The 23,745-nt window shown below is 34.7% G+C and overlaps 1 protein-coding gene across 1 annotated transcript in view; it reads left to right on the top strand.

Annotated features, from left to right (window-relative positions):
* Positions 1 to 14,910: 14,910 nt before the first annotated feature.
* Positions 14,911 to 23,745, top strand: part of LOC309798614 (UDP-glucuronosyltransferase 2A2) — a gene marked incomplete at its 3' end in the record, with an annotated part of 29,693 nt that continues 20,858 nt past the window's right edge. The window contains exon 1 of the mRNA XM_082611137.1: positions 14,911 to 15,071. Within this exon, the coding sequence (XP_082467263.1) occupies positions 15,026 to 15,071 (46 nt within the window). The 5' untranslated portion in view covers positions 14,911 to 15,025. The remainder of the gene's footprint in view (positions 15,072 to 23,745) is intronic.

Below are 23,745 nucleotides of genomic sequence, written 5' to 3'. Positions count from 1 at the left end.
ATTGACAGTATATGAGTGGGTTTATGGGTGAGGAGTATTAAGAGGGATGTAAGTTACAACTGGCTCATCATATTCTCTGGATATATTAAATAGTTGCCCCCAAACTCAAAAACAGATATTTATCTCCTGGAATCCAAACAAAAGTCTACCTGTTCTGGTTCTTAGAGAGAATAAGCTCAGCTACTATGACAATCGTGAACTACCCTATGAAGATAAAAGTGAATGGTCAACATCACAGGGCTAAAACTGGGCCTTAAAAATTAAGAAAGAGACAAAGAAATGGCAATTTTATAAGGCAGCAAACCTGTCAAGATTTTGAAAACTCTTTAATCTCCTCATTCATGTAGTAAACTAACAGTGACATCTGAACATGTGCAGAATCTCAGTTAATGAACTAGAGGAATGTACATGGAGAGGTCCTTGGTCACAGTATGTGTCTACATTTTCATCTCATCACTTATTTTTTTATCAACTACTTGTTCTCAACTTGAGGTAATAATTATCAGGATTATGATGTTCTTTATTTATGTTGGTGAAATTATCCCTAGATAAACTTTATCCATGCTGGCAATCTCAAAATCAGATGTTTCATTTTATTTTGCTTGTAATTTAATACTGGTAATAAAACCACACTATTTTCCCATCTTAAGAAATTAGAATAATGTTTCTTAACAATTTGTTCATGGGAATGTAATGAAGATTTCTAGAAAGGTTCTTACCCTCTGATTTTGATAATCTCATGTTTCTAATCAAATTACACTCTTCCGACTTAGAATGGCTATTTAAACTTTGTTTTACTGAAACACAATATTCTTATTGATGTCCAGGCACTTGTGCACTCATATTCAAAAGGTCAGGTAAGAAATAAAAGTACTGACATGACAGGGTAATTTATTTTTTTGCAAGACTTTGTACATGTGGAATGATAAATGAAGATGATGAACGGAACTGACTTGGAAAAAGAACTTATTTCCAATTTGTAATTTGAATTTACCTTTTAATTTAGCTTGACTGCTCTAATCAAAGTCATTGCAACAAATCCATATCTACTCAGTTCTCAAACTGTCACAGCTGAGTAAATAAATAGAGGACAATTTTCTTTCTATAAGATTATTTTTCTGCAGTGGTATGCTATAAGACCTCAGAGTGAGTCCACCTCTGCTAATTGCTAGGAATTGGATATTATCATGTGAAAATTACTTCTTTTATTTCAGGTAACAGGTATTTGGTTGAAACACGTGGATATCATTATAGTAAGAGCAGGCAATATTTGTTGATAAGTGCTTCACATGTAATATATACCTTAATCCTTGCAATGAACTTGTGAAGAAAAATCTACTATCACAAATGAGAATATTGAGGCTTAGAAATAGTGAACTTGTTAAAATCAAATCATATAGCTACTAGGTTGAGAGAATTTTCAAACAATTCTTTCTGACACCAAAGCGTCTAGAACAATTTTTCTCTCCTTTAAAATCTTCAGGTACAAATTCATTAATTATTCAGAATATTTTAGGTTTAAACTTTCTTGGGTACTTTTCTTCTTCCTTTCAATATATTTAGTTTTTACAATTTGCTATTCTATTTCTCACCTATTTAATTTGCCGAATTGAATTTAATTGGGCCATGTTATCACCAGGCACCTTGTTATTCCTTTAGGCATAGCAATTCTGTTGCCTTGGGTAATTTGCCTGAGGAGAGCTTTCTGGTCTTAAGAGAGCTTCACTTTAACTGAAAGTTAGAAACGGCTTCTGTAGATTTCAAATATATTTGTCTAAAGATGATCCAGGTAAATTTTATTTTTGTTTATATTAACAACAAAAAAGCTGCCACCAAAATTGGGGAAACATTTAGGGAAATGATAATGTAACATTTTAATGCCAGTAAAAATATTTATAATCCATAAATATTACTTCTTGATACCAACAGTTTTACCCTGTGGTCACTATAAAAACAAACATTTTTTTTGTGAGTAACTTTTACATATTAGATTTATATAAATATACAATGTATTTTTATATATGAATAATCTCTAAAAACGAATGCCATCTATAATAACAATAGACAATCATGCAAATATATTTAGTTCAATAGGAAAAACAGTAGACCTTCATAAAAGAAAAAAGCTTGACCGTAGTATTCAGATCTTCACATGAACGAGGTACTCACTAAGCACAGGTAATGAATGTAAAATAAAGTGCTAGAAACGAGACATATTTTTTAATTTATTTATTTATTTATTGCGGTACGCGGGCTTCTCATTGTTGTGGCCTCTCCCCTTGCGGAGCACAGGCTCCGGATGCGCAGGCTCAGCGGCCATGGCGCACGGACCCAGCCGCTCCGCGGCATGTGGGATCTTCCCAGACCGGGGCACGAACCCGCGTCCCCTGCATCGGCAGGCGGACTCTCAACCACTGCGCCACCAGGGAAGCCCGAAACGAGACATATTTGAGTGTGTGTATCTGCACAGTGCTTGATTTCCAGTTGTCATTTTAAAGGAGAAAAAATATATTGGAATATACTCTTCTTTTCCCTGAAGAGTAATACATTTTGGTTTGGAACATTCTTTTTCTTTCTCTTATTCTCTTTCTGTCTTTCCTTTGCTTCCCTCTCTCCTTCCTTCCTTTCTTCTTCTATTTCAAAATTTAAATTAATCTTGATTGGTTAGAATTTTTCAAATCACCACTGGTAGCATTCCCTTTTACACAATTACCCATCAGCCAGATGATAGCCATAGGCGGCGTGACAACCAAGATGGAACTTGCTGTGGGACATGCACAATTCCCAGAAAGAGCTTTCACTCTTTTTTGCTCCCACTCAATGAAAGGGAATGAACGTTATAATCTTTGTAGGTATAATCTTTAGCTTTATATCTGTGTATTTCTTAAATCATTTTTGAACTTTGCAACTGAATATATTGTTAGTGATAGATCATTTGTGATGTGCCTGGATATTGAACATGACTGACACTTGTGGAGAAAATTGCAAGTGTTTGGGAACATCTGCACTAAAGCTCAGGTGCCCCAGGGGGCCATTGTCTGAGGAGTGGAAGAGGGGAGGTGGGTCTAAGTGATGAGATCTAGGTGATCTGATCTGGTTAAATTGATCATTTTAAGTCAGATTCTCTCCCTACAATATCAAATATAGCTAACATTTATTGAGTGCAAATGCTATTCTGAATAATTTACATGCATTGCTTCATTCAGTCCTCATAACTACAGAAAATAAGCATCATCATTCTCCTCTATTTTGTAATGATGCTGAGTAACTTGCCTGAGGTTACAATCAAGGAAGTGGTGAAGGATTTAATGCCAGACCCAGGGCGAAAAAGAAAGCTTTAGACAATATTCAGTGTATACAGGGTAAAACAAAGGGAAAAAAAGAAAGTTCACCTAAGTTTAAAATTTCAAATTAGATTTCTGTGTATTAATTTTATATCTGTTATTAATCGTTATTCACATGATTATTTCCCAAGACATTTGAAATGTGTGCTATAATAGTTATCACTGCGCATATATACCAACTACTGCGGGTTTTTTTTTTTTTTTTTTGCTGTATGCGGACCTCTCACTGTTGTGGCCTCTCCTGTTGCGGAGCACAGGCTCCGGACGCGTGGGCTCAGAGGCCATGGCTCATGGGCCCAGCCGCTCTGCGGCATGTGGGATCCTCCCGGACCGGGGCACGAACCCGTGTCCCCTGCATCAACAGGCGGACTCTCAACCACTGCGCCACCAGGGAAGCCCTACTGCGGGTTTTGAATAAGGTAACTGTCTATAAATAGGGAGATGTAAAAAATAAAATGGTGAAGGGCCTTGCAAAACACAGGAGATTCTGGGTTCAAGTTCCATTTGCTAAATGTGTGATCTCAGGCAGGTAAACTCGAGTCACAGCACATCCTTCTCTTTAAAATGGGGAAATTATTTCACAGTACTCTTTAGGATGATCATATGACACTTTATGGATGGAAATGTTATGTCAATTATGAAGGATTATACTTATGCTGAATATTATTTACACCAAACTACACAAGAACTCTGTAATGACAATGCCCTAATTATACTATCATGGGGCTATGTACATAGAATGTAGTTAGTAAATATTTGTAGAAAATAAATGGCCTCTGGGATATACTAAATCTCCCTTCTCAAAGGAAACCATGACAAATTATATAACGTGTGAAAAAGCCTTTGTGAAACAGAATGTTCCCAACTTCTCATTTGCACAGTATACTAATCTAGCTTCAGAAATCCCACATATTAAGAAATTAAATATTTTATTTACTTAAATCCTTTAGGCTCCTCATGTTACTAAATGTAGTTGAACAACAAATAACTACCTTGAATATTTTATTTCAAATCAAGCTATATTTCCAAGAAGAACTGGTAAAATCTAATTTGTCTTTTGTTTTCAATTACATTCTTAAAGTATTAGAGACACCTGTTAACTGTAAACTGACACTGAAATAGGGCAGGTACCTTATATTTGATATTATTATCTTTGAACACGAGATTTCATAACATCAAATTTCTGAGAAGTTTCCATTTCAATGACTGTTCTTCAGTTCTGTGAGAAAAATAGACTAGAAAAATAGCATGCTTAAATGTGGTTAAAAAACCCTCAAAAATCTATTCTGAAAGAAATAGAAGTAAGTAACAAGGAAATATCTAACTGCATTGGTTAAAAATCCTGTTTTCTTTATCAGTGAAGAAATCTTTTATGAATGAAGTAAACTAAAATGATCATCAATTCAATTTTAAATACGCTTCTAACACCTAATGGAACAGGCATATCTGGGAATATGCCGATATTGTTATTCATATTAAGGAGTGAATCTATTAATAAATCTTGCCCTGGCTAATTGTTCTGCAAGGCATTTTCAAATTGCACTGAGCCGGATCTCTCCCCCAACCTCAGAGAGATTTGCTATACATATAGCACATAGGTAGTTCTCATGTGGGAAGGATTTGAGACTAGCCTTTGCTACAGCTATAGGAAGGCCAAGGACTTAAATGTTGTAATGAAAATAGTTAAACCGGTAAAGAAACTGAATAGTCCCATTTTGCCTGTGTCTTTTGGGTTCCTGATCTGTATCCATTTTTCCCATCACACTGCAGACAGGAGAGGAAAGCTCAGTACTAATCTATGTAACACTCAACCAGTGTAGCCTGCTTTTACCTCTAAGTACCATAGTACTGTGTGGGTTCCATGTTGGTCCCTCTTTCCCTGCTGCTAAATTTTAGATGGATTCCCTAGAACTAACCCTACCTTTTCCCAGACAATTAAAATAAATAAATAAATTAATTAAATAAGCCTCATAACATTTCCCATCTACCCCACTTGACTGAAACTGGGCTAGGTTACTCACTACATTTTTTACATTTGATTTCTGGCTCCCTTTCTGGGCCCAATATTTTTTAATTTGTTTTTCTGTAACTCACTCCCATTCTAATCCTCATTGCCAACATCTCATCCTTTCCCTGGAAAATTTGGATTTCTGTTAATCTGCTCTCACTTAGGCTTTTTTTTTTTTTTTTTTTTTGCGGCACGCGGGCCTCTCACTGTTGTGGCCTCTCCCATTGCGGAGCACAGGCTCCGGACGCGCAGGCTCAGCGGCCATGGTTCACGGGCCCAGCCGCTCTGCGGCATGTGGGATCTTCCCAGACCAGAGCATGAACCCGTGTCCCCTGCATCGGCAGGCGGACTCTCAACCACTGAGCCACCAGGGAATCCCTCATGTAGGCTTTTAATTTCTTCTCACATACAGTTTTCCTGTGGCCAGTGCTGTGACATTTTTAAAATTCTCTGTAACCTTTCTTTGGAGGTAAACCATAAATCATAAATTGTACAGCTCATTGCAGTTTCGCAATATAAAGCCACCGATGCAACCAGCACCCAAGCCAGTACACAAAACATTATTATACCCATAACGTCTTATACCTCCTCACATCAGTCCCTACAACTCTCATCTAAGGGTAACGACTTTCTTGACCTCGAACTCCACAGATTAAATTTGCCTGATTTTAAACTGTATAACTGAACCACACATTATGGCTCTTTTGTATTTTGCTCCTTTTATTTAACATCATGTTTTTTTTTTATTTGTCCAAGTCATTGTACATATAGTATGTTCATTCTCAAATCTGTCTATTGAATTAATATACATTTTATTTATCTATTCTACTGTTGATGGTCATGTAGGCTATCTTGGTTTTGGTTATGTATGATAAACACTGCTATGAACATTCTTGTACATGTCTTTTGGTGAATACATGTATGTCATAGTATGGGGTATATACATAAGAGTGGAATTGCTAAGTCATATGTTATGTATCTGTTTAGCTTTAGAAGATACTGCTAAAGTTTAGATTCTCAAGCACTTGTACAGATTGATAAGCTCATCAGCTATCTACTAGGATTCCAAGTGTTCTCCATTTTCATCTCACTGGGCATTTTCTTTTTTTCTTTTATTTTAATTGTAACCATATTGTTGATGTGCTCATTATTATTTTTTATTAATGGTTAATTTACATGTTGTTTTTTTTAAAAGTACATAAAGCACAGAGTGCTTTGTTTTATCAGATGTATATACCTTTGTAACAAACATGTTAATCTCTAAGATCCATTTCTAACATGGCAGCTGTCCAGAACTTTTTAGACACTTATCAGACTGAATAACTCCTACCATTTAGTTCAGTTTTCTTATTTACTTCCATTTTTCTTTTTTTATTGAACTATAATTGATTTACAATATTATAATATATTTGTTTCAGGTGTATGACATAGTGATTCAATAGTTTTATAGATGATACCCCATTTAAAGTTGTAAAACACTGGCTATATTCTCTGTGCTGTACAATATATCCTTATTGCTTATTTATTTTACATATAGTAGTTTGTATCTCTTAATCCCACTTCCCCCTCCCCATTGGTAACCACTGGTTTGTTCTCTATATCTGTGAGTCTGTTTGTTTTGTTATGTACATTCGTTTGTTTTATTTTTTAGATTCCAAATATAAGTGATAACTTAGAGCATTTGTCTTTCTCTGTCCAACTTATTTTACTAAGCATAATATCCTCTAGGCCCATCCACATTGTTGCAAATGGCAGATTTCACTCTTTTTATGGCTGAGTAATATTCCATTGTGTGTATGTATGTGTGTGTATATATATATACACATCACATCTTCTTTATCCGTTCTTCTATTGGTGAATACTTAGATTACTTCCATAACTTGACTATTGTAAATAATGCTGCTATGAACATTGGGGTGCATATATCTTTTTGAATTAGTGTTTTTGTTTTCTTTGGACTTCCATTTTTTCTTTTTTGAGCTTTTTAATACACCCTATAATCATTTTAACTGTAAAAGTAACATCATTACATAGTCACTCATGTTCAATTTGTGATCCATCAAGCATCTCTGGTCTAGTTTTCTATTCAGTGATTTGGCAGCTAATGCCCTTCCTAGATGTACCAAGTGTACATCTAAATGTGAGTGGACTAGAATACCTAGAGAAGGTGTAACCAAGGGAACAGCAGAGGTGATGCTTGTAATCCCAGCAACTCAGCCCCAGAGAACATGGTTACAGCAGGGAAGGCAATGCACACGACTCAGGCCTCCTGGCTGCAATGGTGCTTGCAGCCACAGGTAACCGGGCAGCAGCGGGAGCAGTGTCTATGACTCTGTCCCTCTAACCATGGAGACACCCACAACTCCAGCCCCTCGCCCCTGTCTCCAATGGTAGTGCCTGTGAATCCAATAACCCTGAACACAGAAGAGGAACCTGTGACCCCCCACTTCCCTCCATCTTCCCCCACCCCCTGTGGAGAACAAACCCGTGTGTGACTCAGGAGATGGCAGACAGAGCAGAAGCACCCACTATCCTGGAGCCTCAGGCAGCAATGCCAGTGACATCAGCAGCAGCAAGGCACCAAGGACTCCAAAGTAGCGACAATGCCAGCTCTAGGCAACACCCATGACAGAGTTAGCAGAGGGTGGAAAGTGCCTACTCTCAAATATAACCAGTCAGCGCATGTAAGAGAAATGAAATACCTTTGCTATAGTGCCACGTACTGGAAAACAATAGAAAGACATTCACTACTTCGAATGTGCCAGCAGAGGAACAACTCATCAAGCTCCATGAAGATCCACAGTAACATTGTACCACAAAAAGAAAATGACAGTTGTCCAGAAACCAATCTTAAAATCACTAAATATCACAATCTGATAGAGAATTCAAAATAGCTATCATGAAGAAACCCCAACAAGCTACAAGAGTACTCTGAAAGTCAATTCAATGAGCTCAGGATAAAATTAATGAATTAGTTAACAGAAAGAATAATTTACCAAGGAGATTTAAACTCTTAAAAGAATCAAACAGAAATTCTGGAGCTGAAGAATTCAATACACTGGAGGTACCACACTCCCTGATTTCAAACTATACAAAGCTATAATAATCAAGACAGCATGGAATTGACTGAAAAACAGATACATAAATCAACGGAACAGAATTGAGAGGCCAGAAATAAACCCACACATATATGGAGAATTAATTTACGACAAAGGAGCAAAGAACGTACAATCTAGAAAGGATGCTCTCTTCAATAAATGGGTACAGGAAAAACATTTTACACAGAAATTTACATTGCAATATTGAATTACACTTTGTTTTATTGAATTATCCATAATGTTTTATTATTCTTACTGTTTTTCTAATTCCAAAATTATCAATATTATATATATGTGTGTGTGTCTATGTTGATATTGATGTTGTAGATATTGTTTAAAGTTGAACATATGCATCTATCTATATAAAGTGGTATTATATATTATACAATATATATAGTGTATATTATGAGATATCAACTTTTTTTCAGTTTATCAAAACATTTTTATTAATGTCTTTTTTTTACTTTTTAAAAAATTTATTGAGGTATAGTTAATTTACAATATTATACAGGTTTCAGGTGTACAGCATAGTAATTCACAATTTTTAAAGCTTATACTCAATTTATAGTTATTATAAAATATTAGCTATATTTTCTGTGCTGTACAATATATCCTTGTAGCTTATTTTATACATAGTAGATTGTATCACTTAATCCCCTACCCCTATCTTGTCTCTCCTCCCTTCCCTCTCCCTAAAAAGAATTTTATTTTTAACAGTCTGCACTGACTCCCTGAATGAGCATTAATATGGAAGTTGGTTTATCAAATGATGAACTCAATCTCCCCATTCAATGTAGGAACCTTTCATATTTAAACAATAAGTGGACCAGGTTTTTTTTGACCCTGTTAAAGCTAAACGTTATACATGAAGGACCAGGAGATTGGTAATTCTTTGTATAGGGAGTCAAAGTTGAGCTAATTCTTTTTTTTTTTTTTTCTTTTCATAAGATGACATTTATTACCGCCAGTAACATATAACACTAAAGACACTAAGTACAAAATGGGTTAAATATGTCACCTCCCCACCCAATTAAGAGCTGACCCACAAGATCCAAGTGGACGATAGCTCTGAGGAAGCAGAAGGGCCATTCATTCTACAGGAACCAAACTAGACATATCAACTTAAAAACATTACATATATATAATATATATGTTTGTGTATGCAATATTATACTATGGATATGTTCAAGTTTGTAAAACATTACATATGTAGAACATCTCTCTATACATTATATATAATATTATATATATATATGTATAAGTTGAAAGTTTGTCTCCCCAAGTGCAGAGCTGTAACTTGGCAGTGGCTATATGTTTCTTTGAATTTCAATATAGATAACTATAGCATTTGAAAGTTATGGCAGTTTTATTTTCTTTTTTTTTCCCCATAGTGCATCCTTTTTTAAATACAATTTTTAAAAGTTACTTCCCATTTACAGTTATTACAAAATATTGGCTACATTCCCCATGTTGTTATGTGAGTATTAGTATGTGCAAGTATATTTACTAACTTTGTCTTCTGAATAAGACTAAAACCCCAGTAGCACTGAACACACCTAATATATCTTGATTTTTAAGTCCATTCTCTAATAAAGTAAACAAGCATTCACTGAAGAAATGGTTGATTTTAAGGTTGGGGCTGTGAAAATAGTAGAAGTTCCTGAAACATTTTGTGGTATCAGAAAGTAAAGAGTGCTTGAAAATGATGGGGTCATATCAAAAGGACATAGGAACTAATATATGAAAAACTTTCCAAAATCTGTGACAATTTGAGCAATAAAATAATGATAATAAATTAGATAGAATCTATAAAAATAAATTTTTGAGTTATAGTGATGTAAGTAAATAAATAAATGAATAAGTAGGAAATTCTTTAAATTCTAATTAATAAATATAGAAGGAATAATTGAATTTTTTAATTGACTGGGTTTTTAATATTACACTTACACAACCATAATAAAGTTATCAAAACTAGGAATTCTTATTAAAACATTGTCAATTATCCTGATGATACCCTTTTTTCTTTCCAATATACAATCCAGGTTTCCCCCTTTTGTTTACTTGTCCAGTCTCCCTACTCTTAAATTTGTGACAGTTCCCACAGTCTTTCTTTGTTTTTTCCTTTATGAAGAGTACTGGCTAGTTATTTTTCAGAATATCCCTCAATTTTTTTTCTGGTATTCTCTTGTGATTAGGGTGAGATGATGCATTTGGGGTAAGAATACTACTGAAGCAATCTTGTGTCCTTCACAGTATGACATAGCAGAGGTACATCATAGAGATAGGTTATTACTAGTGACCATATTTTGATCACTTAGTTAAGATGGTGTCTGCCAGGATTCTCCCTATTTCACCCTTTGTAATTAATAAGTATCTTGAAGGGAGATACTGTGAGACTATGCAAATCACGCTATTCATATGTTTGCACATATTTTTACAATCCTTTACAGTAAATTTCCAATTAATAGTTACAGAAGGAGTAATGGAAATAGAAAATCACTATTAGGCAAACACATAGTAATAACTACTGCAGGGTATACAGAAATCTCTATACTTAATTTGAAACATTTTATGTCTAAAATGATTATTTAGTTAAAAATTTAAAGTAATTGAAAGATTTTGTTAAAGGAACATAAATGTAAGGCTTAATTGTGCAGACTGGTTGCATAAAAAATGCACAAGCTTTAAAGAGTGAAAAAAGACTTGAGAGAGGAGGCACCAAGTAGGCAAAACCACTAACTAGATTCAAGTCTTAAGTCTATTCTCCAAGCCTCTTCACCATTCTATCATATTTCCTATTTCATTGTTTTAATTCAGAACTTAATTCTACATAACATCTTCTGATTTCTCTTTTGGGTCACTGTTCATTTGTACAGTTGCATTTAATCTGCTCTTCAGTCAAAATTGACTTTTAAATTTTATTTGTTGAATTCTTAATTTCCTGAAATTCACTGTATTTCTTTAGCAAATTTTCACAATTATTCTTTTTAATCTCTTGTTCCTTGCCGATATTTTCGGACTTCACTTTCATAGCCTTAAATATATTGTACAAAATACTTTTATTTTTCATTTCAAACAATAATAATATTTCAAATCATTGTGCTAATATTTCTGGTCTCTGTTGCTTTTTCTGGTTCTCAGTCCTGAAGCCTTGTTTCCTTGTGAAAAGGAGCTGTTTATTTCCCTTGAAATTTTATCTGTGGGGACCTTTGAAGCTGAGGTCAAAGCTTCTTCAAAGAGCTTTTTCTAGTTTGAGCTGGAAATCCATACAGAAGCTGACTGTGTTAATTCTAAGGGAAGATTTTTTTCATCCATACAATGCCAAGTCAAAAATAGCAATTTTCCTTGCTGTAAACTTCTGTGTAAAGGAATTATTCATAAAAGTGAGGCCATATCGTGAGAATCTAACATTACATGAACATACGCAGGGCGTGGGGTCTTAGGCAAACCTTCAGACTTTACTTCTCCCTACTCCTGCCCTATACTGTGTATTCTTCAAAGAAATGACAAGCTTGAACATCAGAATTCCTGCTTTGACTTTGTTTAGGGATTCTGCTGCCTTTTTACTTTCTTGCCAAATCAAAAATGAATTTTAATGGGGCAATTTTATATTTTATCTAGAATTTTAAATGTTACAGTTTGACATAAGTGAAAAAATGCCTATACTTTTAAATGTATGCAAATAAATCCTTCTTCAAAATCTGAGTTCTACCTTAGTTTTCTCATATAATAATAGAACTTAGAAATATTTCTCTACCAAATTACACATGTATGTTATGGTCAATTTCTGAACTGTATTATATATCTCTGCTCTCTCTTTGACTTTGTTTAAGCTGTTTACAGCATATGAATTTTGTCATAGTGAGTAGATAAATTTATCAGTCTTTTTTCTCAAATCACTTCTGGGTTACTTATCCTGTATAAAAGGACCTTCCTCCTTTAAGATTATAATGTTATCTCAATTTTTCTTTTCGTGGATTTATGGTTCTGTCCTATCTTCTTGTTTTCTGACTCTCTTTTGGATTCTGCTTTTTACCAATTACTACCAGAACTTAGCCTAACTGTGCAACACAGCACAACCCTCAATCCTTGGTCCTGGATTTATCTTGGCATCTTCTAAGCAAACCTACTCTGTGTTTTCATTTTAGCAAAACAGATAAGCTCTCAAGGGGTTTGGAATTTCAATATATCTCTTTCAAATTATTGAAATCAGTATAATTTTGTAAATGAATATAACCCTTGATATAACTATGCCACACTTCTTAGAACACAGATACATTAATATTATCTTTTACTTCTAAGTGATACTTTTCAACCTGCTAAATAGACTCTTAAAGACTTAGCTAACTCATAATTCCATCATTCCCTTCCTCCACTAAGCAACCTCCTTCATGGGCTTTGCCCTTCCTCAATTCATCTCTACCTTATATGATCCATCTCCTTTATACTTGTAGAATAAGTATTAGTTAACTGGTTAACTTATTTTCTCCAATAATCTGTGGAATCATTTTGAATTAGAACTGTATCTTACTTGTCTCTTTATGCCCTGCCAATAATATAGAATCTGGTATATAATAAGTGCTAAAAATTGCTTGTTGAAGGTATGAAATATCAAGAATTTGGAGAAGAATTGGAATTGGATTGAAATACGGATGGATGATTAGACACAAAATCTGTACTTCTAAATTTTACCCCTCTCTTGGATTCACAGACATGTCCAGTCTTTAACTTATGCACTGCAGGTAAAAAATTCTTCTGATAGCTACTCTTCCTTTAGTGCTTCATGGTTTTGCTAGTGTCATTATCACACTCTGGTTGCTCAAAATATAAACCAAGCACTTCCTTGTTAACTACTGGTCACTTTTCTCTTTCCATCAGTCATCAAGACTTTCATTCTATGCTCTCCATTCACAAATCAATATTATATTCTCCCTGATACTCTCATCAAATCTTGCTTTCCGAATATTTAATTTTTAACCACTTACATATTCTTTTTTCTGTACAACTCAAATCCTATTTAGAGGCCAGAATAGTTTTATTAAAGGATATATATGATCATTTTCTGAACCTGATTTGAAAATTTGAGTAGACATATTTTTATGGAGATTAAAAGTGAACCCAGAGTATAGCATTCAAGGCTCTCCAAAGTGTCTTATTTTAACTAATATTTTCCTTTTCTGCACAGTTCTTTTGTGATAGCCTCTGCTCCATACATACTGAGCTAATAACTGTATACTTAAATGACCATGACTTACATATTCATCTTTTTCTCCTGCTCTTCTATTCACCTTCAGAACCCTTCTCCTGTAATCTTTGCTTCTGGGCTCAGCTGAAATGTCCCCTCCATCTTGAAGCTTTGTCTGATTTTCTTCACAATACAGTGACAGCATTTTCTGAGGCCCTGAAACTCTGTACCTTTGAACAGTATTTAATATATTCCTTCTATATTATGTGATGTATGTGTTTTATCCACATACTACCATGTGACCAACCTTATGACAAGACCTACATTTTATGTTTCCCCAAATTGTTAATCATCATGTTCCAAAAGATATACCATATTATTTACTAGACTCACTTAAATGGCTTCTTCCATCACATTTTAAAATTGTCATTTAAAAATATCTTTTCTATTTTAACATATTTAAAACAAACTCCTAGAATGTGGCAATCATTTCCTCCAAAATATATAAATATTTCATATCTCCTCCTGAACAAATTTCATATAGTACTGTGCACAGTTAAAAACACTGGCAAAGTTCTCTGCATGTAAGTGCCATTTCCTAACTCTAGAAATTAATTTTTGACTTGATCTATGTCTAAATTGTCACTTCATTTCTGTGCCCAGCAAATAGTCAAACTTTGTAGAGCAATGAGTGAGGCAGCTGCTGTCATGGTGTCTGAGAAATGGGTTTCAGCAATTCTACTGCTGCAGCTCAGCTACACTGGCTGTGGATTCTGTGAGAAGGTCCTGGTGTGGCCCTGTGACATGAGTCATTGGCTCAATCTAAAGGTTATTTTGGAGAAACTCACAAAAAGGGTCTACGAAGTAACTGTGTTGGTGTCTCCACAAAATCTCATCATTGATCACAACAAGCCTTCCACACTGAACTTTGAGGTGGTCCCTGTGCCACAGGACAGAGAGACTGCTGAAAATACACTAAATGACTTTTCAGAACTGTCTGTTAACATCACGCCATAATTGTCACCCTAACAATCAACAAAACAACTGCAAGAATTTTTTCTTCAAATAAGTAGACATTTAACACTTCTGTGTGAGAGTGTTGTCTACAACTAGTCAATCAAGAAGAAACTCCAGGAAACCAACTATAATGTTATGATTATAGACCCTGTGATGCCCTGTGGAGAGCTGATTGCTGAGTTTCTGGGAGTCCCTTTTGTGTACACGCTAAGGCTCTCCTTGGGTAGCACAATGGAGGAATATTGTGGGAAACTTCCAGCTCCACCTTCCTATGTGTCTGTTGCCATGGTAGGACTAACAGACAAAATGACATTTCCAGAAAGGGTAAAAAATTTAATGCTTTCCATTTTCTTTGACTTCTGGCTCCAACAATATGACTGACACTCAGCTTTGGGACCAGTTTTACAGTAAAGTATTAGGTAAGAGACTCTGCTTTTCATTCTAAAGTAGATATCAGAAGAAACTAAGGAGGTTTAAGAAAAGTCTAGGAAGATGAAAGGAATATATTTTTAAAACTTTCACTTCCACATAAAATTCCACAACTATAACAATGAACAGTTATTCAATAAATAATTGTGAAGGGGAGGCAAGAAATATCTTGCTATGCTTACTCTTTCTTTACAGTCATCTATTTTGTAGGATACCTCAATACTTAAAAGATTGTTACCAAAACAAAATGAAATATAAAACATGCTATTAAATGTCAATCCAGTGCAAGATGTATTTTTGTCAGATGCAGGATATCACAAATAAGTCTAGTACACTGAGTTTTCATAAAGGAGGATATTTGACTTCTTATTGGTAAAGAGAGTGTAATGTTTGTTGAAAGAGGAAGATAATCTTCTTGCCTGGTTCCAGTAATAAACTGAAACCTAAGTTATATTAACAATGGGATTAAATTTGTTATTTAACTTTCTTTGAATTTTGCTCTACAAATTTTGAAAATCATAGATTATTAGATTTAAATTTTATACCATTCTCCTGTTGGACCAGAGTACCTTCTATTCCTATCTCTCTCATAAATTTGGGATGAAATTTCATGAATGAAATATGTGAACTGTTTCATCATAGCTGGTCATACTGAAAAGTTTCCTAGTATGTTTTATGTTTCTTGGGGGAACATAATACAGAAACCTGGAAAATTAAGTAGAAACTTAAAAGAGTTTACAGCTTGAGGTGTTAAAAACAGCATATTTTTCACTTCAGTAGTTACATATGTTCTATTTTTAATCACTTGCCTTTTCTAATAAAGAATGGTTTTGCTTTACAATTTTCACAAATCTAGCTCTTATCTGATCCCATCAGCTGAGGCTGGCTTTCACTTCAAATTTTTTTTTTTTTTACTGAAGTATAGTTGATTTACAATGTTGTGTTAATTTCTGCTGTATAGCAAAGTGATTCAGTTATATATATGTATACATTCTTTTTTATATTCTTTTTCCATTATGGTTTATTTCAGGATACTGAATATTGTTCTCATGCTATACAGTAGGACCTTGTTGTTTATCCATTCTATATATAATAGTGCATCTGTTAACACAGAATTCCCACTCTATCTCTTCCCCACCTCCCTCCCCCTTGGCAACCACAAGTCTGTTCTCTGTATCTGTGAATCCGTTTCTGTTTCATAGATAGGTTCATATGTGTCATATTTTAGATTCCACATATAAGTGATATCATATTGTATTTGCCTTTCTCTTTCTGACTTACTTAGGATGATAATCTCTAGTTCCAGCCATGTTGCTGCAAATGGCATTATTTCATTCTTTTTTATGGCTGAGTAGTCTTCCATTGTATATATGTACTACATCTTCTTTATCCATTCATCTGTCGATGGACATTTAGGTTGTTTCCATGTCTTGGCTATTGTGAATAGTGCTACTATGAATATTGGGATGCATGTATCTTTTCAAATTATGGTTTTCTCTATATATATGCCCAGGAGTGGGATTGCTGGACCATATGGTTCTAATTTTCATTTTTTGAGGAAACTTCATACTGTTTTCCATAGTGGCTGCACCAACTTACATTGCCACCAACAATGTAGGAGGGTTCCCTTTTCTCCACACCCTCTCCAGCATTTGTTATCACTCCAAATATTTTTGAGAGTCATGAAGAAACATGAACTAACAAACAAAAGATCATACTGGGTATTAGAAATATTAACTAATTTAACTTCCTTAATGTAGTCGTTCGCTAGGGATGCTATAACTAAATCTAAAAGACTAGATGGCATAAAAAAACAGAAGTTTATTTTCTCACAGATCTGGAAGCTAGAAGTCCAAGACCAAGGTGTTGTCAAGGCTGGTTTCCCTTGAGGCCTATCTCTCTGGCTTGTAGATGGTCACCTTCTTGCTATGTCCTCTCATGGTCTTTCCTCTGTATATGTACATTCATAGTGTCTCTTCCTCTTCTTATAAGGTGATCTGTCATGTTGGATTAGGGCCCTACTCTTATAACCTCATTTAATTTTAATTACCTCTTTAAAGGACCTATCTTCAAATACAGTCAGACTTCAATATATTAATGTTAGAGGAACATAGTTCAGTCCATAACACTGATTTTTAATAGAAACATTGTTTCACAGAACTAATACTCAAAAGAACCCACTTTAAAAATCCTTAGATTTACACACGATTTTGAATTTACACTGAATTGATTTCACAATAAATAATTTAACAACTGATAAGAACTTCCTGGGTATAGGCAATGTGTGGATTTAAGGTAAATAAGACTAGGGCCTTGGCCTCATTTCTTCCCTCACAAATAAACACAAAACACAGAATTAGAAATATACTCTGATTATTAGAGATGTTGCCCTAGTTCTAATCAATAACTTTCTAGGACATTTGTCATATTATACATAAATAGAGGAGAGGTATAGGATTCTGTATGTATACATATTATGAAACAAATATAATCCTTAAGATCAATGGCAAATTTTTAACTCTAACATCTTTAATAGGTTTTTCTTTTACTGTAAGTACTGTCATTGATTTTCATTACTGTACTCTCATGTTCTTTATTAAGCAATTCTGAGTGCACTATGAGTATAATTTCATTCCTGATGTCATGATAAAAATAACTAATACAAATTGCTAAATAATTCGAATGGAACAAAAGTATATATAATGAATGATAATTAGCTTCATGTTTCTCCTACATAAGCACTATTAACTTTTCTTGTTTTTACATCAAGATATTGTCTATGTATTATTAAACATAAATATACATTTTTTTCTTTCTTTTACCATTAAGAATGATGACTAAATATTCATGTTTACCTATTTTTTCACTTAATATAGATTTGACATCTTTCCACACAACATTTTAAAATCTACATTATCCTTTATATTGATTTAGTGATATTCATATGAATGGGTATAACAAATCATTGAACTGGTCTAGTGTGAAAGCTATATACTTCGATTGTTCCAGCTCTCGTGTTACAAAAAAAAAAAAAAAAAAATTGCCCTAAACTTTGGTACTTATATCTCTGCTACAATGTCCTCTAAAATTTTTGAAACATTTAACCTTTATCTTCAGACCTTTTCTTAAGTGGCCAGCAATTATTCCATTTTCTTATGGGCTGTTTATTCTATTGATCTCTAACTGGTCTGGAATTTTAGGGAATCTAAAGCATTTTTTTCTATGATATGCATTACAAACATATTTTTAAGCCCATCAATTGGCTTAGGAATGTTAAACTAATTTACATCAACATAAAAATATTTTTATAAATTTTAAAAGATTACACAGGAAGTTTCAGATTTTAGAAAATATCATTCCAATAAAAAGTGAAAAAATGTAAGTATACAGTTGATGTAAATAATAAAATAAACTTCTGTGTGCCCTACAAACAAGTTAAGAAATAGATAGTCATCAGTTTCTTAGAAACATGCTTCTTCCAGTAAAAACCACAAGTCTGACTTTGGTGAACATTTTCTTGGAAATTGGATGTCTACCATTATATGTGATTTCCTCAACACTATTGTTTAGTTTATTTAAATATTATACAAATACAAGCATAGATGTGCTACTTATGCTCAATACTCTTAAAGATGCAATCATGTTTTTTTTTTTTAAGTTCTATAGATAATGTTCTGTTGTGTGACTACATCATGACATTCTCTGGATGGACAACTATCTATTTACAATTTTTTAAAATATAATGCTGCTATTATGAACATTTTTGTATATGTCCTCTGTTGTAATAACAGAGCAATAGTATCAATAGGATGTAAATTGTATATATATATATAATTTTTTCCCCTACTAGGTATTTTCAGACTTTTCTCAAAAAATTATACTCCAAGCAAGACTATACAAAATTTTACCTTAACCAACACAGCATTTTAGTACTCACAGTACCACATCCTTACTTAGCATATGATTGAATGACTTTTATTAACAGTCATCAGCAACTGTCACCATGTTCTAATTTTATAATTCCTCAAAATATTGATTTTTTTTTAAGTTTGGTCAATATGGTAAGTCTGAAATTGCATCTTAGGTTTTATTTAGATTTCTATTACTAAGATTAAGTAACTTTTCATATTTTATAGGCCATTTTTATTTCTTTTTCAGTGAATATCCTTCTCATGTCTTTTGCCCATTTTTTCTAGTGGGTTTGCTTGTGCTTTCATTATGGATTCAATAAATTCCTTGTATACTCTATATAAGCCTTTGTTAGTTTCATGTATTGCAAACATCTTCTTGGCAGTTTATGATGTGCTTCTCATTCTCCTAAATATCATATGAAGACCTTCAGGTTTTAAACTTAATGGAGTCAAATTAATTAACCATTTCTTTATGCACTTAAGGAAATCCTTTCTTACTCTGAAAGCATAAAGATTGCCTTTTATATTGTCTCCAAAGAAGCTATGGTCTTGCTTTGCTTTTGAAGATTTTAATTTACTTACTAATTTATTTTTGTGTATTTTGTAGGTTGGGCTCAATTTCTTTTCTTTTTTAAATTTTTATTTATTTATTTATTTATTTATTTATTTATTTATTTATTGCTGTACGTGGGCCTCTCACTGTTGTGGCCTCTCCCGTTGCGGAGCACAGGCTCCGGACACACAGGCTCAGCGGCCATGGCTCACGGGCCTAGCCGCTCCGCGTCATGTGGGATCTTCCCGGACCAGGGCACGAACCCACGTCCCCTGCATCGGCAGACAGACTCTCAACCACTGAGCCACCAGGGAAGCTCGCAGTTTATTTTCTTTTCACCTTCCTTCCTTTGTTGTTCCTCCTACTTCCTTCTTTCCTGCCTCCTTCCCTCTCTTCTTCTCGCCTCTCCTTTCTTTCTTCTTACCCTTGCCCAGGGATAAGGAGTTGTACCATTACTATTTATTCAAGGCTTCTTATTTTCCCTAGTTAACTACAATGTTTGCTTTATCATTCAGAAATTTCACTACTTAAGTGGTTTTTCTTCTATTCATTATCTTTCTTTTTTGTACTTGTTCTTTTCTCTAACTTTATTAAGACATAATTGACATATAACATTGTGTAAGTTTAAAGCGCACAACATGATGACTTGATACACACAGAAGTATAGCGAAATGTTTACTACAGTATTGTTAGCACATCCATCACCCCACCTATTTACTATTTTTGTGGTGAGAACATTTAATATCTGCTCTCTTAGCAGCTTTCAAGTATATAGTACAGTATTGTTAACCATAGTCATCATACTGAATATTAGATCCCCAGAACTTATTCATCTTATAACTAAAAGTTCATACCCTTTGACCAACATCTCCCTAAGCCTCCCACACCCATCCCTGACAATCACCAATCCACTTCCCATTTCTTTGAATTTAGCCTTTTTTTTAAGATTCCACATTTCAGTGAGATCATATAGTATTTGTTTTTCTCTGACTTATTTCACTTAGAATGTTTCATTCATTTTGTCACAAATGTCAAGATTTTCTTCTATTTCATGGCTGAATAATATTCCATTATGTGTGTGTGTGTGTGTGTGTGTGTGTGTGTGTGTGTATACCACATTCTCTTTACCCACCCATCAAAAATTAGACTTATGGACTGTGGCTGGGAGGCGTTGGAACTAAGTGTATGGCCCTTTCAGTATCTCTGAAAGCACAGACAGGAGTGTCTCCTACTGGGTCCCTGTGTGGCAGATCTGCTAATGGACTGTAACTGTGATGGAGTTGCAGCTAAGTAGGGAACTCTTCGGGATCTCTGGGGACACAGCCTTGAGCGTATTTTGCTAGGTCTGCAAGTTAGCAGAATTTTTCACAGATTGTGGCTAGAAGGGGCTAGAGCCAAGTTAGGGACCCTTCAGAATCTCCAGGTTGTAGGTCAAAGTGTCTCCCTCTGGGACCCTGAACCCTCAGGACAGCAGGCAGACTGTGGCTGTGAGCAGGCTGGAGTTAAGTATAGGAGCCTTTCAGGATCTCCTGGGGTGCAGACAGGAGTGTCTCCTGCCTGGTTGCTGTGCCAGCAAGGCTACTTGAGGACTGTGGCTGGGAGGAGCTGCAGCCCAGTTACAGGGCCCTTTCAGAATCTACAGTCTGACCAAGTTTAACAAACTTGCCTCCAGGGATCCCATAGGTGCTCAAGCCAGTCTATGGGCCACTTCAGGGCCCACAGCTGAGACTGAGGTTTGTGTGTTTATTACTCGACATGCAGGTGGGCATGACTCTTCTTGGGTTCCTTGGCCTATGGTGTTGGTGACAGAACCAAAGAGAAACAGGCTGTGGTTGAGTTCTCAGGGGTACAGAGCTTTTTTCCATGTCTGCAACCAGAATCACACTCTATGGGTCAGTCACCTGATTGCAAACTTGCCTTCTCAAAAGGTCTTTGTCTGTCTTGTACTGCACCTGGATTTCACAATCTCCTATCTGTATCCTGAATCTCCCACAAAGGCACATTTGTCTGTGGATAAATGCCAAATCATTGTTGTTGAGGAGTAGGGGGATACATGAGAGACATCTTATTTGGTCATCCTGCTCAAAATACCTGGAAGGGTGATACCCTCTCCCCTTGTATCTCTTCTAAAGCACCTTGGTTATCCTTAGCTCTTTGCTCTTCTATTATAGATTTAAAAAATTCAATGTAAAATTCTACAAAAATTATTATTTCATGAACCTTGGGATTTTGAGATTTTAATAAGAATTACAAGGAATCTGTAGATTGATTTGGAGAGAATGGACATCTTTATGAATTTTGATTTTCCTATCAATGAACATGATAGCTCTATTTATTTTTCTACAATGGGTTTTAATAAGAATTTATAATTCTAATCAGACATAGTTTATACAACTCATATAATTATTCAACAATTAGAAGTTGAGGTATGTATTTTACTTATATTTTCTTTTATTCATACACACAAATTGCAGTTGCCATTTCACAATATTTTGTATCCACTGAAATTATCAAATTCTATTCTAATAATGTATCTGTATATTCTTTTGGAATATACAGAGAGTTTCAGCTTATCTGAACACTCAAGAGCAGAGACTCAGGATTGGAAATCACCACAGGAACCAATCCCTGGGTAGGAACACCTGAACTATAATTGGTGAATTGCTGGAGGTTCAGTGTGGACAAATCTGAGAGTTAAAAAATCCAGTGGGACTCAGTTATAGGGGAGTCCCCACAGTATTGTGAGATTTACTTCCAGGAGCTCAACCAATTTTCCATAGTAAATATCAAAGAAAAATCCCTTACTTCCAGTTAGGGGAGGGGAAAATGAATCATTTTGAAAGAAGCTAGAGCACTCTGTTCTTCCTAAAAAGGTCTGTTCTCGGGGTAAACTAGTTAACCAGTGCACAATGTGTTGAGGATATTATCAGAGCCTAACTGACCTGCAGAAGAAAAATACCCAACTCCAGGTCCCTCTAGACTACCACATGGAAAAGGGATATACCCAACTCTAGACCATCCTTCCCCAAATAAAGTGGGAGAAAAAATTGAGAAAGAGTTGTGACGAGTCCAGAGGCATAGACTCAGTAAAATACTGAGACCAATCTTAGGGCTGTAGACTGCTTCTCTCCCCAAAATTCACCACCACATTTAAAAGGCCTATTTACAATAGTTTATTTTACCCAGTACATCATGACTGGCTATGAAGAAAAATTACAAGGCATACCAAAAGGCAAAAACATAGTTTGAGTAGTCAGAACAATCATCAGAACCAGAGATGGCAAGAATGTTGTAATTTTCAAAACAAGGACCTAAAACAACTCTGATTAACATGCTAAAGGCTCTAAATGGATAAAGTGGACAGCATGTAAAAACAGATGAACTGTGTAAGCAGAGAGATGCAAATCCTAAGAAAAACCAAAAAAGGAGAGACAAAAAAATTGTAACAAAAATGAATTCAAAGATGAAATTATACTAATTCTTTATAGTCATTTTTAGAGGATAAAAGCTGAGGGAATAAGTTCTAACTCATTTTATGAGGATAGCATTACCTAAATGTCAAAACCAGACAAAGACATTACAAGGGAAGAAAGCCACAGATCAATATTTCTCATAAACATAGAGGCAGAGGTCCTCAACAAAATGTTAGAAAATTCTGCTCTGTGAAAGACAATGTCAAGAGAATGAAAAGACAAGGCACAGACTGGGAGATAATATTTGCAAAAGACAGGTCTGATAAAGAGCTGTTATCCAAAATGTTTTTTAAAAACACTTAAAACTCCACAAGAAGAAATCATGAAACCTGATTAAAAAGTAGACCAAAGACAATAACAGATACTGCACAAAGGAGATATATATAGTTGGCAAATAAGCATATAAAAAGATGCTCCATGTCATTTGTTTTGAGGGAAATGCAAATTAAAATAATAATGTGATACCACTACACATCTATCAGAGTGGCCAAAATGCAAAACACTGACAACACCAAAAGATGGAAAGTTATGGAACAGGAACTCTCCTATTGCTAGTGGGAAAGTAAAATGGTACAGCCACTTGGGAAACACTTTGATGGCTTCTTATAAAAGTAAACATACTCTTACCATACTACCACACTCCTTGGTATTTAACTAAAGGAGTTAAAAACATGTTTACATGAAAATGTGCACGTGGATATTTATAGAAGCTTTATTCATAATTGGC

The sequence above is a fragment of the Mesoplodon mirus genome (assembly GCF_964341445.2).
Source record: "Mesoplodon mirus genome assembly, chromosome: 2".
NCBI lineage: Eukaryota > Metazoa > Chordata > Mammalia > Artiodactyla > Ziphiidae > Mesoplodon > Mesoplodon mirus.
Note: the sequence above shows the minus strand (reverse complement) of the source record. Positions and strands in the feature narration are given on the sequence as shown.